At 41.2% G+C, this 15,707-nt stretch overlaps 1 protein-coding gene across 6 annotated transcripts in view; it reads right to left on the reverse strand.

Moving 5' to 3' along the window:
• Positions 1–15,707, reverse strand: part of BCAS1 (brain enriched myelin associated protein 1) — a 95,058-nt gene that overhangs the window by 54,180 nt on the left and 25,171 nt on the right. For 5 of the 6 annotated variants that reach the window (XM_060284135.1, XM_060284134.1, XM_060284133.1 and 2 more), the window contains exons 3-4: positions 13,078–13,649; positions 12,431–12,472 (exon numbers count right to left, since the gene is read on the reverse strand). In XM_060284135.1, coding sequence (XP_060140118.1) covers positions 12,431–12,472; positions 13,078–13,649 — 614 coding nt within the window. The remainder of the gene's footprint in view (positions 1–12,430; positions 12,473–13,077; positions 13,650–15,707) is intronic. The other variant, XM_060284136.1, reaches the window with a different exon arrangement.

The following is a 15,707-nucleotide window of genomic DNA, read 5'->3' on the forward strand; positions in this document are numbered from 1 at the left end:
ATCTTTTGCTTAATATATGCTCAAGAAAGACTCATTTAAAAATACAAACAGTGATTCTCTATTGCGGGTGGCATTGGTAGAAAAGTATACCGTTTCATAATTTCTTATTTTGAGCCATGTGAATGTATTATCTATTAAAAATTAAAACAAAATGTGGGCAACTAATTCCAAATTTTAAAAAACATCCAGAGGGCCACACTCAACGCAGTTTGGAAGATGATCCAGCCCAAGGCCACCAGTTTGTGGCCTATGCCTTAAATATTGGGTTATTTGTAGGAGCTTTGTCCTTAACTACAAATACGTCTGTGCTATTCTCATGAGGCCTGCAGATCATTCTCAGCAAACAGAAATTTTAGATAGAAACATAGGCGTTCTCCAGGAAATATCTGGAAACTTCTTTTTAAGCAAACAGGTGTCCATGGTATCAGCTTGTTTTTCATCCATATGGAAGAGGCCTGTATTTTTTTCCTTTCTGTTGGCTTCCAAGGGCAAACAGATAGGAACACTAGTTAAGTGATCACAATTTGTAATGTTGAAAAATTGTGCTGCCTCATCCTAATTTGATTGCCTATAATAAAACGCATATGGAACTTCTGGTACCTTCCTTCCACTGTAAATTGTCAATTGGCTTTCGTTTTTCTCTAAGCAAGGTCTGCATTGTCCAAGTGAAAATACAAGTGAAGGCAGGACGATCAAGGCTAAAAAAAGCTTTGTCTGGAACTATTTGTGATGAATGTCTACCTCATCTAGATGTCCCCACCGATTGTGCATAACGGTTTCATTTTGAATCTTTGTACCGAGAAATCAGTGTCTAACAGGCAGTTTAACACAGGAAGATTTGTCTAAAAAAATGTTGACTGGTACAGAAACCCATTACTCTTTTCCATCTGTTGGAAATTCGATCCACAGGCTGTCTGGGATTAAAGGGAGGAGCTATGTTTCCTCTCCCACTTGGTTGCCCCAGCGGCACAAAGGGCATCATCTGCTCAGCAACAATGTTCTCTAGACATACATCACGTCTTTACTTTTTTTCTTCTGGGAGCACATCACCTGCATACACCCATTGTCAGACTGGGGATGAAAAATGGGATTTGGTTAATTCTTAAAAATAAAAATTTATCCTCCAATTTCCATAGAAGGGGAAGCAAATTACTGAAACAAGCAGGAAGGAACTCTAAGAACAAAGTCTACCAATAATATTTAACGGAACGTCAACATTTCCCAAAGAGTTGGGCTTTTTTTTGTTTTAAACTTTGTTTTACTGCAAAGCCCAAAACCACCGAAGGAAGGTCTACCCCTGTAGCTAATTTTGTATTTTTATTTTTTCCCACTATAGCCTCCCAATGCACATCAACGGATAAAAATGCACTCACATCTTTTAAGCAAAAATTAGGAAAGAACGCAAGTAGCACAACCTTAAGAAGTGACAATTACGAAAGGGCTTTGAAAACTGCCACCCACGACAAAATTCCTCTTTCCAAAATACACATGAGCTATACGTGTTAAAAATCAGTGTTATTTCTGAGCAGGAAATTGCCACACAAGCTCTGGACTGCACAGTTCCGGAATTACCGTGAGCGAAAATAACCTGTTAAACCGCTTGTTACTACTGCAGTTTCTAATACAGTTCAGGATGCTGCAAGCTTCATAGCGCTATCTAGTGGAGGAATCAGGAAATTACCTAGATTGTAGTATTTTCCTTATACTTAGGCAGTACTCAGTGCTTACTTGCTCTGTTTCTAAAAAAGAGAAAATCTAGATGAGCAAAGAGTAAAAATATAACATGCACCCATTATCCCATTACAGAAAATAACTACTATTAACAATCTGCAATTTTTCTTTCCACACCCCTCTTTGGGTGGAAGGATGAATATGTGTGGGCAGGCAAGGCAAATATGTTTTTTACCCAAAAGGGACCTTTCTGTATATACTAGTTTGAAAGCTGCTTTTTCCTTTTTTTTTTTTTTTTTTTGGCCACACCACGTGGCATGTGGAACTTCCCCAACCAGGGATGAAACCCACACCCTCTGCAGTGGAAGCACAGAGTCTTAACCACTGGACCACCAGGGAAGTCCAGAACCTGCTTTTCTTATTTAACATTATGTTATAACCGTCTTCACATGTCAATACTTCTATTTCTATGTCATCTTTGTTATGATGTCCAGTGTAAGGGTGTACCACAATCAGTACAAAAACCCTGCAATTAGATCTTTTAGATCTTCCCAACTTTTCTCTTACAGACAATGCCAGACTTAAAAAAAAAAAAGCTTGTGGATAAAATGTTGCCCATTTTCTCAATAAATTCCTAGATGTCAAATTGCCTTTTCAAACCTTCTTAAGGCTTTAAAATTGTGTACTGCCAAAGTGCCACGGTTGAAATAAACTTCCTAGTGATGCAGGTAGTTAAGAAATTATCAGACACTTCAGAGGGCAATAAAAAGAACATAAAAATATTGAAACGTGAAATCCAGATTTTCATATTGTCTTCTGGCATGTTTTCTAATTGGGGAATCTGCATGACACAGATCTAAAAATGCTCCACTTACCTATTTTTCCCTCCTCTTTTTGGGAGGAGAGAGAGGCAACTGTTCATTTTAGCTGCTTATGCTAATTGAATCAAGCGAGGTTGGACCAATTATCCAGTATGATGCTCTTTATTATAAATCATAAGATCACCACCTGTTTTAATACTCTGTAGACATAACCTCAGGATGTTAAAAACTCATATTCTATCTTGGTGGCAGAAGCGTAACATAGCACCTTGACATGGTAGAGCCTCATTAGCCCATGATATTGACGGATGCAGAGATGTTTTAGTTAAAAGATTAAATAAACCAGTTGTTCATTGTAGTCATAGGTGGAGAGTGGAAAGAAATCTATCAGAGAAAGCAATTCACACTTTCGTCCTATAAATAAGGGTTTTCCATTTTCTGTCTCAGTAACTCCTCTGCTTGAGGGGTAAGTGAATTTGTCAACTTGATTTCCAATGGCAAGTGAAATGTGGGTAGAGGATTAAGCAATACAATGTTCTTTCCTTGCTTCTGTTTTTGGCAACAGTAATTACTTTGAGGATATTCCTAAGAACACATAAGTTGGCACACTTTTTTAAAAAAATTTATTTATTTTTGGTTGCATTGGGTCTTCCTTGCTGCGCAGTGTGCGGGCTTCTCACTGCGGTGGCTTCTAGTTGTGGCATGTGGGCTCAGTAGTTGTGGCGCACAGGCCTAGTTGCTCCACGGCATGTGGGATCCTCCCGGACCAGGGCTCAAACCTGTGTCCCCTGCATTGGCAGGCGGATTCTTAACAACTGCGCCACCAGGGAAGCCCTGGCACACTCTTAAATAGAGTCCATTATGTATGATATAAAATTGAAAAATACATTTACTGTGGGCAAAGGGTGGGTGGAGAGTGATTCTCACTTCACATCAGGCAAAAAAAGAATCTGTGGTAGATTCTTCTGTTCTATGATCAGTTCCAACATGTGCAACCTCCAGACTGATAATGACAATTTACATTTATTAGAGAAAAAAATATCCAACATCAAAAAAAACCACTTCAAAATACAAAAGCAAATAACCCACAGTCTAGAACGAGTTTGTCATCTGTTTAACAAACACTTCCCAGGAGTGAGAAAACTGTTTTGAATGCTGCCAAAATTAAGCTGCAGATTTTCTGAGAATGGTTTGGCCTTATGCAGAAAAAAGAAAAGTCACATCCTTTTTCCTGAAGTTTTACATTAGACCAAATCCTTCCTGACCCTACCCCCTACCCAATCCTAATTACCAGCCCCTTCTCTTCTCTGCTTTCTCAAAACTCTGTTTATTTCATTTGTAACCCTTTTAATACACTGGAACTCTTTGTGTATTTATTTTCGTGTTTATTGCTGGTCTTTCCACTAGAATGAAAGCTCCCATGAGGTACATCATTCTGTCCATCCTAAAATCATTCCTGGCCCAAAGCAAGCACTCAGATGTTTGTTGAATGAATAAATTAAAGTATCAATGCCTCCCATTTACTGTTCAACACCTGCCGACAAACTGACTCTTGGGCTGGATTTATAGTTTATTAGCCAGATGGTCACCTAAATTGCTTCAAATTGCCTTATGTGCTATGAAGGATGCAAAGTGGTCTCTGATGGAATTACTCTCAACTCTACCACAAGAAAATAACAGTGCAAGTGTTATAGTGAAGGACAACTCACACGCTGTACTCTCAGGAACCAACAGGGAGGGGTGGGGACTTGGGTGAACTGGGGAGTGAATGCCCCATCTCGAGGGGCAGTCACAACTGACATCCCACCTGGGAATATAGGATGAAACTTCCCATTTTTCAGAAATTTCTGAAATACGGAATTCTATTGAAATCTCATAATTTAAAACTATTGTGAACTTTGTCAATTTCAAAATGTTATCAATTAATTAAAATATTACTTAAGACACTGTGTAGGTCAAATAAAACCCATCTGTGGCATGATGCATCCTACAAGAGCCCATTTTCCAACTTTGGTCTACATGCGTAGCTCAGCATTTCCTAGAAGAACTATTCCTTGGAAGAGGCAACTGTTCTATGGATAATTAAGTCTGAGAAGCAGTTAAAGTGAAGCAGGTGTGCTTTTGCTGCAGGACTTTTCAGAGGCTTTAGTAGGCTGGCATCACTGTGAATCTTCAGGAGAGTATAAAGCAAGTACTATTTTCCGAAACTATTGACGGTGGCACCCTATTTCTAGGCTGATCTCACTGGACTGATGAGTCCACAGAATGTCAGTTTGGGAAATACTAGCTTCAGGAGTTTTAAAAAGATATGTTTCCAAAGGTTCTAAACGTTCCCTCTTTTTAAACTCACAGGCACAGTGACTAAGCCTGTAGGTGACAAATTCCAGCTCTGCCGCTTTCTAGCCACTTTATCTTATGCAAGTTACTGCACTCCTCTTTGAGTCAGTAAATGCTCAATAAATCAGGACTGTTATTATAACCTTGGAAGGAGAGAATCAGACTGGATAATGCCAAAGGGAGAGTAAACTCAAAATTTATTTTGCAAATTCACTGCAAAACACAATTCACTTGATACTCAACCGTGATGATTAACACCCTAACATGTTAAAGGCTGAATGAAAAATACCAAATAAATAGTAGAGATTCATGATTCTACATAGTTTATCTATGAGAAAACATCTATAGCGTACATATATTTCGAAATCATTTTTATTTAAAGTTGTGTTAGGCAGAGGTGATAATGAGATTGCAATAATATATTCTAACATTCTTTGAAAAATTGTAACATGATGTGTACGTACCACCTTCATCCTTGTCAAGTTCATCTAACGAACATTACTGCCTGCCAGGGCGTGCCAGGCAGGGTGCACTGGGGACACCCAGTTGCATAAGAAACAGTCACATCCCTCAAGATCACTGTCTCCCTATGTGAAAAGGGTGATGGTGGTAGAAAAGAGTTTTTCAAACTTCAGATTGTGACTACGGGTGGACTGGAACATAATTTAATGGATCAAAACCAGCATTAAAACCATCAAATGAAATAGACTGGAAAGAATAGAAAATACCAGCCTGTGTTACGTGCGGTAAGAATACTACTATTTGGTGAATTCTTTGTTTCATGTACATGCACATGTATCACATCAAGATGTAAAATCTATTTCTTACTGTGGATGATAGTTAAGTTAAAGAGCTATTTATTGGGCTTCCCTGGTGGCGCAGTGGTTGAGAGTCCGCCTGCCGATGCAGGGGACGCGGGCTCGTGCCCTGGTCCGGGAAGATCCCACATGCCGTGGAGCAGCTGGGCCCGTGAGCCATGGCCGCTGAGCCTGCACATCCGGAGCCTGTGCTCCGCAACGGGAGAGGCCACAACAGCGAGAGGCCCGCGTACCGCAAAAAAAAAAAAAAAAAGAGCTATTTATTTAAATAAATTACCATAGGGGGATACTGTAGTAGCCTTTAGCAGCTCCATCCACTTAATGTTTTTCTCACATAAAGTTGGATAGAAAATAATATATCTGGTTTCTACCTGTGACATATCTTCTTTGCGGGCAGAGCCTGCTTTCTACTGAAGAAACTTTCCAACCCCCCCATTGTACCTCCACCCAGATATGTGACTTCGTTTCACCAATGAGTAAATTTTAGGAAACTTCTATTTTATTTGATAGAACATTATGACTCTATACACTGCTTGGAACTATGGCAACCTTCTTAAAACCACAAAGCCAATATTTTACAATAACTATAAATGGAGTATAACCTTTAAAAATTGTGACTCACTATCTTGTACACCCAAAACTTATATAATATTGTACATCAACTAAACCACAAAAAAAAAAAAAGAAAGAAAAAGAAAAACCACAAGGGATCAAGCCTGTGAACCAAGCCAATACACAGAGGGCACTGAAGACTGATGCATTCTGGGGCTGTGAAGATGCTGAACCAGACTAAACAACCCACTTCTCGAATTCTTATTATGTACAAGAAATAGTACATTTCCTTTCATTAACGAAGCCACTACTGATTGAGTTTTTTTTTTTTCTTTACTTGCAACCAAAGGTACCATAGATGATATACTATCCAAACTCCATCATACCGGAAGACCATTTGCTCTATTTCATTATTCTTTATTTCTAAGTTTCTGACAATTTAGAAAATATACTATTTCATTTAGCATTATTATTACTGACTGCCCATGTCATCTCTGTCCTTGCAATAGTGTCTAGGACAGGCAGTATCTTCCTCTTGTGAATGAAAACACAAGGTTTTGAAATGAGTGAGGGTAACAGGCTTTGGTCACTGCCAGATCTTGATTCCAGTTCTGCCACTAATTTAGCTGTGTGGCCTTGAGCCAGTAACTTAACTTCTCTGAGCCCTGGCTTCCTCATTTGTTAAATGGCAATAAAAATATCTACCTTGCTGTGTTGTTGTAAGAATCAAAGCCATTAAGGTGTGACAAATGCTTACTACACAGCCAAGGAATAACCAATTATTAAAAACTGGGGCAATTGTTATTATTTGTCTCTACCACACGGCTAGTAAGTGGTAAAATCTGAACTCATTCCTGTGTCAATCAGGCTCCTAACACTTGCACCTCTGCTACAGTAAATGTTTCACATCAAATGTTTCTTAGTGCTAATTTATAAAGTTCATAAAAATTACAGCGTTATAGCTGAAAACCTTGCTTACTCCATAACCTGTATAATTTAAGACAGGTTTTCCCTCTTTACTGACAAACACTTTTGGGTGGATAGTTCTCTCTACCTGTTGAAATGTCATGGCCTTCTGGCCAGAGGTAAACAGGATGAAATAAAAAACACATCTTGTAATTCACTTGGCCTTCAAATGCTGGAATGAGGGGATTTTTTTTTCTTTTTGATTTGAGATTAACTTGATATTTCCAATATTCCATGTACTAAAATTTTTAAAAGCACTTCCTCACATCGTTATTTAATTTTTCATAGTTGCAACGTTATTGCAGTTTCAAATAATTGGTAAAAACATAATATCGAGCATGAGAAGTATGGGCTTTGGAGACAGACACGTATTCTTTTTTAGCTGTGTAACTTGGAGTGAGTGACTTGATTTCTCTAAAGCTTTGATTTCTTCATCTGTAAAATGGTAAAGATACAAAAATTCCCTTGTAAGTTTTGATGATTCCTTCAAAGTGATTTTATCACAGAATTTCACTTAACATATAGAATACCAAAAAAAAAGAAAAGAAACACTAGAGGGATTCACGTCATCAGAAACCAGCCAGGAGTGGGGACATCTGGTCAGCTTCATGGAGAACTTGGCACTTGAAGGTGAAGTAGATTTCTGATAAACAGAGAGAGAAGGAGATACAGGTAGAGAAAATCCTGGGGAGCAGATGGCATCTGCACAGGTCATATGTTGGCCATTTTGACCAGATAAATTTAGGGGAATAGGGGAAAATACAGTTAGACAAACAGACAAAGGAAAGCTTGTAGAGACCCTTGAATGTCAGACAAAGAAAATGGGGCTTGCGGGTATGGGGCTTGCAGGTATGGGTATAGAATAAATTCTGTTATTTCTAAAAATAATTTTACAACTCCGGCATCTTTTTTTTAACCCAAATTAGGACTTATGCCTTTGGTTATGTAGCTTTCAAATTAGATTCAATTGTGCTATCTCTGCAGGTTTTGGTTGAAGACTATGGAGGGGAAGGGTAAAAAGACTAAAATGTGAAGTAAGAGGGAGAAAAACCGTGATACTGATAATATTTCTCAAAATGCAATAGCTCTGTGTTAAGTACTTTACATGACTTATTTAATTTTCAGAAGTGTGAATAATGTGAAAATGTGCTTGATATTATTATTATCCCCATTTTACAGATGAAGAAACTGAGGCTCAGAGTGGTTAAGTAACTTGCCCAAGGTCACACAGCCAGTAGGTGACAGACACAGAGTTGAAACCTAGGCTACTTGACTTCAATGCTTATGTTCTAATTCACTACTTTATACCATGTAGAAAAGGACTGTAGAGATCTTGGTTCTTTCATTCCAGTTCTACCACTAAAGAGCAGTGGTAGGATGGAGTTGCCAGTAACTGAGATGAGAAGCCTGTGGATTAAACAAGTGGGTATGTTGTCAGTGGTGGTGGTGTTGAGTGTGAATGAAGAGTTCAGTTTTGGACCTATCGAGGTCCAGATGTCCAGCAAACATTCAAACAGCAGTGTAGAAATCCAAGTAGACAGGTACCAGAGGCAGCTAGATACTCAAGTCTGGACTTCGGGGGTAGATCTAGGCTAGAGACATCAATCTGGGACTTGTCAGCAGATGGCTATATTTAACCCTTGGGACCGGGGGAAATCTCCAAGGAAGGAAGGAAGTGTAGTTAAAGACGAAGACATCCAAGAACTGAACGATGGGGACTCCGATGTTTAGAGGGTAAGACTTAGCACGAGAGATTAAGGAAGAGCAGCCAGGGAGGTGGGGAGCCTGCAAACCAAGTGAGGATGCTGCTTCAAGAAGGAAGGGATGGTGGGCTGTGTCAGGTGTGACCCGCAAGTAGGGTAGGATAAGGACGGAGATGTACTCAGTCTGGCAGCTGAGGTGAGGGGGGAGGTGTGACATCGTGGCAGCTTTGACAAGAGCAGGTTTTATGGAGGACAAAGCCTGAATGGCATGTGTTCAAGAGAGAAAAGAAGAGGAGGAAGCAAAACACTGAGTACTTCTCTAAAAATCCATAGCCTGAATGAATTTCAGGATCAATGCACTTATTACAACCTCCCTTAAAAATGTGTGTCTCGGGACTTCCCTGGTGGCACAGTGGTTAAGAATCCGCTTGCCGATGCAGGGGACACGGGTTCGAGCCCTGGTCTGGGAAGATCCCACATGCCGCGGAGCAACTAAGCCCGTGCGCCACAACTACTGATCCTGAGCACTAGAGCCCACGAGCCACAACTACTGAGGCCGAGAGCCACAACTACTGAAGCCCACGCGCCTAGAGCCCGTGCTCCACAACAAGAGAAGCCACCACAGTGAGAAGGCCGCGCACTGCAACGAAGAGTAGCCCCCGCTCGCTGCAACTAGAGAAAGCCCGCGCGCAGCAACTAAGACCCAACACAGCCCAAAATAAAATAAACAAATTAATTAATTAATTTTAAAAAAGAGTGAATTGAAAACAGACAAATACCATACGATTTAAAAAAAAATAGTGTGTCTCTTACTAGATCACATGATCTTTGAAGGTCTAGGACCATAATTTATCTTTTAAGTGCCTTGCACAAGGTTGGTGTTTAAATAACACAGAATTTAATTAAACTTTTAAAAGAAAAGGGATATTCTTGTTTAAATCTCCTGAATCTGTGCTTGGCAACACTTAAAGCACCCGTACCCCCAACATAAAGACACTTCTGGAATTAACCAGTGACAATAGAAATTTAGTGTTGCTTTTTTTTTTTACCCACTAAAGATCAAGTTTTCATGATGCGATCAATTTTGAGAGGGCTGAATCTGTTAAATGCGCATTTATAATTCTGGTTCAAATGTTGGGGTGAGAGAAAAATTACAAAAAACCCACCTCATCCCTGCCAACACATTGGTTTGTGTGAATCACAGCTCAGTGAAAGCCTTCAGGCATATAATTTATCTTTTCTTTGGCCTATGTAGTAAATGCTTCATTTGTTCATGAATTCTGGCCTTGTTTTAATTATGCTATGCTCTGAATGTAGTTTTATAAGGCACAAAAATAAGATTGTCGTTCTGAAAACACAGAAGATTTGTGTGTTTCCCCCAGAATGAAATGGTGGCATCTTTCTCCCAGTTCACGGCTCTGTGGGTTTGTGGTTGGAATTCCAATCCAGTAAGAGACACACAGTGAAACCGGGTGGTGGGGGGGGAGGACTGAGTGGGTGGGAGAGGAGAGACAGCTGACACCGCTGAGCCGAAGGCATAATTTACCCTAAGAATTCTCAATCGATACATTGACGGCCACTTATGCATAATGTGCTACTCCCACCAAGAAAGCCATTGATTGAGAAGTTTTATTCCTGTTACTTTCTGAGGTCTGGACCCTTTCATTACACTTCCAGGACAATTGATTTTTCCCCAAAATACAGACTGTGCAGCCAGGGATCAGAACAGAAATCTTAACAATCAGAAGGCTGTGGTTGCTAAAAACCTTTACAGATGTATGTATTTGAATATCCACAAGTTTACAGACTGGAGGAGAAATGAGTGGCTATTTCATAACTTCTCCATGTTTTATGAGCACGTAGGGCAGAGTGAGCACTCCATATTTCAAATCCCAATGATACAACCAACCCAAAATGGAAATTTGTAGTGGAACAAACACAGATGCAAATTTCATGGGTGAATCTAGGGAAACAAATTCACTTATTCCAAAAGGAAGATAAGTGACAATTTTGAGATTTTCTGAGAGGTTACTATAACTTCAGGCTTGACTATATTAAATACCTTCCATGTTCCCAACACAGACCCCATCTTCTGAATCTAATCTCATTCTGGAACTCATTCCACTCCAGTTGAGGTGCTGTCCCAGAGTACTCAATTAAAAAAAACAAAACTGAGTTGATAAAGCACAATTCTAAACCTTTCTGTGCTCTTCTTAGGATAGGAATGGATGGATCACATTAAGTTTTTAAGGTTAAATACTTTCAAGGGTCAGTTCTCGGAGGCTGAACGGGTTTACTTAATGAGGATGGAGATTTGGGTGCATCACAGACACCTATCCCAAGACGGGGAAAGCTCAGTCCTTCATTCTCTTTCCATAAATAACTCAGTCTTTTCCTAACTCAAGCAATGGGCTGGCTTTGGGTGCCCATGAAAATGAAACATGTGACTATTCAAAAACTCAGAATGGCCTTAGTAGCCCATGACCAATAACAAGAAGGCAACAAGAGTTTCCCCACTCAAAGTAAAGTAGTAAAGAGCTTCTCAAATATTCATGAATATTAATGACCAGTTGATAGCCCCAAGACAAGGATCTTTGGGGCTCCAGGTTTATACATTTGATGGAAGGTTCCCTGGGCCAGGTAGGCTAATTCTCCTTGTGTCTGGACATCCTCTCCAACACTTGGCCTTCCCCACCAGAGCACTGGGCACCTTGCATTGTAACTGTGAGGTTTTTGTACCTCTTCTCTCTCTAGACCAAAAACTCCCTGAGCACCGGGACCCTGTCCTGTCCACCACTGTGGCCGTGCTTCACCTGCACCTGGCAGCGTCCCCCTCAGTAAAGATGTGATGCCAGCATACATTTGAAGACTCACTTTGAATTAAACAGAAAGCTATTCAATTGGCTCCTGAACTGCTGCATTTGGGGAAGTGGGTGTTTAAAGGGCAATTTTTCTAACTTTTGAAAGAAACTATAATAATCAGTTCTTAGAGTAAAAATTTACAGAAATGACAAGAATGCTGATAGCATGAGCCTAAACATACGAGCCTCATCATCTGTGCCTCAATTCTAACAGTCCAGAATTTTCAGGTGGTGTCTAATATTTACAGTATAATTTTTGACAGCATCCTGGATACATTAAAACCTCAGATTAATGTGATACTCATTTTCCTGAAGGAAAGTAATATCTGGACAGTGCTTAGAACAGAGCCTGGCACATTGTAAAGGCTAAATAAATGACAGCCAGTGTTATCATTAGCAACTTGGCAGGGAAGCTGGTTGTCATGAAGACAAATATATTGACAGCAACGATACACGACCATGTAATAAAAAACAACCCAGTTAATTTTTTCCTGGGTCTAAGCTCAAGTAGAGGCACTTTACTCCCAAATTTTGAAAAATCCTGTTGTTTAAATCCATTAACTAAGGGAATAAGTGCCTTAAGATACAATGTATCTACTTTTATTTCCTTCTTCATTCAAGGAGTTCTTTTCTCGGTCCCCAATATAAACAAACTCTCAAGGTTAAAATCAAACGCTCTTTTTAAGATCAAAAGGACTTGCCTTTCTTTGCGCAGGAAAGAAAGCAACCGGTTCAGATGCCTCCTTAAAAAAAAAAAAAAATCTCGTTTTTTACAAAGGTATTACTCCAGCGTGTTGAAAAATAATTTGTACATAAAAGAGTCTGCCCAGAGCTGTAAAAGCTCTTTCTTTAAACGCACACTTTAGTGCAAAAGATAGTTAAAGATCAGTCCAAGCTATTAAACGGAAGAAGTGAACTGCATTCCAACAAAAGCCCATAAACATTCTGTATATGAAACCAGCTACTGAGACGGGCAGGTATTTAAGTCTTCTAGGAACCGTTTTTATTCTGCTAATGCTTTTCCCTCCAGCCTCCATTTGATCATAAATGCAACCTGTCCACCTCTGCCTTTGATAAATGGAAGGACAGATTCATCTGTATGTGACTCACCTCCTCTTTTCTTTTACGTGAAACAGATGCCACAGCTGTTGCTGTTCTTCCAACAGATGTTTCTGCCCCGCAGAAACCCTGGCGAGCACCGCGCTGCAATGTGCTGCTGGTTCTAGAGGGATCCGCGGCTTGAGACCTTGTCAGGACCCCTCCGTGATGGCACAGCAACACACGTGCAATCGTCCTGCCCCACAAGTGCCCCCCGAGCCTGCATTAAGAACAAAACGGATTGCCTTACCCTCTCTGCAGGGACATCGTCCGACTGCGTGGAGAATCCAGGAGTTTCGGCGGTGGGGTGGTGATGCTCTGCACTCTTGGCTTCCTGTTGGCGGTCCACGAGGGCCTTGTCCCGTCCCTTGTCCAGTTTGAAGAGTCTGTCAAAGAAGCTGGAGTCCTTGGGCTTGGAGGGGGCTGCCCCTCCGGACTCAGACAGACGAGATTCTGGTCCCCAAGTGGCGGAGGGCCCCTCGGCTTGGGCCGGGGTCTGCACGGGGGTTTTATCTGGGTCGCAACCCAGTGCAGCTGCCACCGGAAGCGCCATGGGCTCACTCGGGTCTTTGTTCCCTAGAGCTTTATCGGAGCTGACATCAAGCTTCACTGGTCCAGTGGATGAATCCGTGGCTTGGTCTCCGGTACGTCCTGGTACAGGCCGAGAGAGTGTCAAGAAAAAACGAGATTTAGCAGCTGGTGTCTGGGGTTTGGCCTCCTTCCCAAGATTCTTCCCTTTGGCATCCGCAACAGCGCTTATCTCCATTGTCTTGGGGGAAGAAGTGGCCACATTATCCTCCTGGACACTTGTTTCCAAATCAACTGTAAACACAAACATCAACAGCGGTCATTCAGCCCAGCGAGGAAATTCAAGGATTGCTAATGGACTCCCAACGTCTCCTACACAGAGGCTGTGATGCAGTCTGGGACTCTGCTGTGCCTGGGTCCCTCTGCGGAGCAGAAGTCAGCTATCGAGGTGTCTTCTGACCCTGCTTTTCTCTGGAGAGAGGAATGGAAGATTAGGGAAGAGGAAAGCCAAGTTACTGGAAAGCACGCACCAGGTGCTGTGTTAGTGACACATTAATTATCTTCTTTATCTCCGTGGGAATCCTGTGAGAAGCTAATTATCATGATTTCACCTGGGAGGCAGGACAGCCGTTATGGGGTTAGGAGAACAAGCTTCCCAGCCTCGGGACTTATTGCTGTTTGGGGCCGTATCATTCTTTGTTCCAGGGTCCACCTTGCGCCTTGCAGGGTGTACGGCAGCATCCCTGGCCTCTACCCACCAGATGCCCATAGCATCCCCTAGTGGTGACAACCAGAAATGTCTCCGGAAGTTGCCAAATGTCCCCTGGGGGCAAAACTCACATTCGAGAACCACTGAGCCAGACTGTCAATTTGAATCTGAGTTACTTAACTTTTCTGTGCCTCAATTTTCTGGTAAAATGAGGCAAATAGTAGGACCTACACCCGTAATTTTGTCATGAAGATTCCATGAGTTAATATTTTTAAAGCACATCAAACAGTGCCTGGAATATAGTAGATGCTCAATAAATGTTATGAACGTTAGTTATTGTCATTATTCATGAGTGAGAAAATGGACAGCCAGAGAGGTTGATCCACCTTCCCACAGCTGGCCAACAAGCAGAATCTGGTTATGGGCAGAAATCTGACTCCAAAGTTCATGCTCTCTCTATCTTATATTCTAGAAAGTTTCCACTGTGAAGTCTGGAAGTTCAGATGTCGACACAGGAAAGTGGATTAGACCTTGGGCCGCATGGAGGCAGAGTGTAGCGTTACCTGTGCAAGACTGTGGGTGCAGGTTCTGCCCCCTCCAGGGAGGGGTGCTGTTTCCAGAATCCACCTGTTTCTGTTTTGAACTCTGCGTCGACCTAACTGAACTGCATCCTTTTCGAGGGCCCTTTTCTAAAGCAGTACAATATCAAGGAAAAAAGATACACTACAAAATTGGAAATCACAGCTAAAGATCAAGATTCTCTACCGATAAGCTGGGTGACCTTGGGCAGGTCACTAAAACTCTTTGAATTTTCTCATTTGTAAAATGGGAAAAATAGAAGCTCCCTTGCAGGGTTGTTCTGATGTTTAAAGGAGAAAACTCATGCAAAGGATCAAGAATCCTGCCTTTTCCGTAGTAGCTGCTTAGTAACTGACAGATACTGTGACTGTGTAGTTTGTAGTCAACCACTTCTTAATATCTGTTTGCAGGATGATAGAAAGAGAAAGAAGAGAACCGAGGTTTATTTAGCTCATCTCATATTGCTCATAGGTAGTGAGAAATACACACATCCATTAGCAATTATTTTTGCCAAACTCCAGTATCTCACAGTGTCTAAAGTCAAGAACAAACAGTAAAGGAGAGAGAGAGGGAGGGAGAGATGGGAGAGGGCTCTGGATTCCTGTGCAGAGTGGTGGTCTCCTCTTTAAGCTTTGAGGAGCAGAGAAGAAATGGTACTGAAGACCAGTGACAAGCACTAGGGGCTCCTCATAAACTCAGACCCTTTATGAACACTGGATATATCCTTTGGCTCTTCTTAACCTTTTTTCTTGTGGTCCTGGAATTCGTAATTGTGGTAACTATTATACTCAGAAGGGAAGAGGGAGGGAGAGAGTGGGAATAAAGAAGTGATGGATGGATGTGTCAAGATGCCAAATAAGCAACTCAGGCAGTTGAACTGTCAGAGTGAATATAAATGAATTGTGGGGATGCTCCATGCCAGGAGAAGGGGAAGCAGTTGACAGAAAAGGAGGAGACGAAGATTCAAAACAAGGAAGGGCTTTTCAAAATGCCAAGAACATCAACTGATCTCCTCTAGTCTTCCCTACTCTCTGGCGGGAAAACAAGGAGCTAGTGGTAAGTAA

The sequence above is a fragment of the Globicephala melas genome, chromosome 15 (genome assembly GCF_963455315.2).
Source record: "Globicephala melas chromosome 15, mGloMel1.2, whole genome shotgun sequence".
NCBI lineage: Eukaryota > Metazoa > Chordata > Mammalia > Artiodactyla > Delphinidae > Globicephala > Globicephala melas.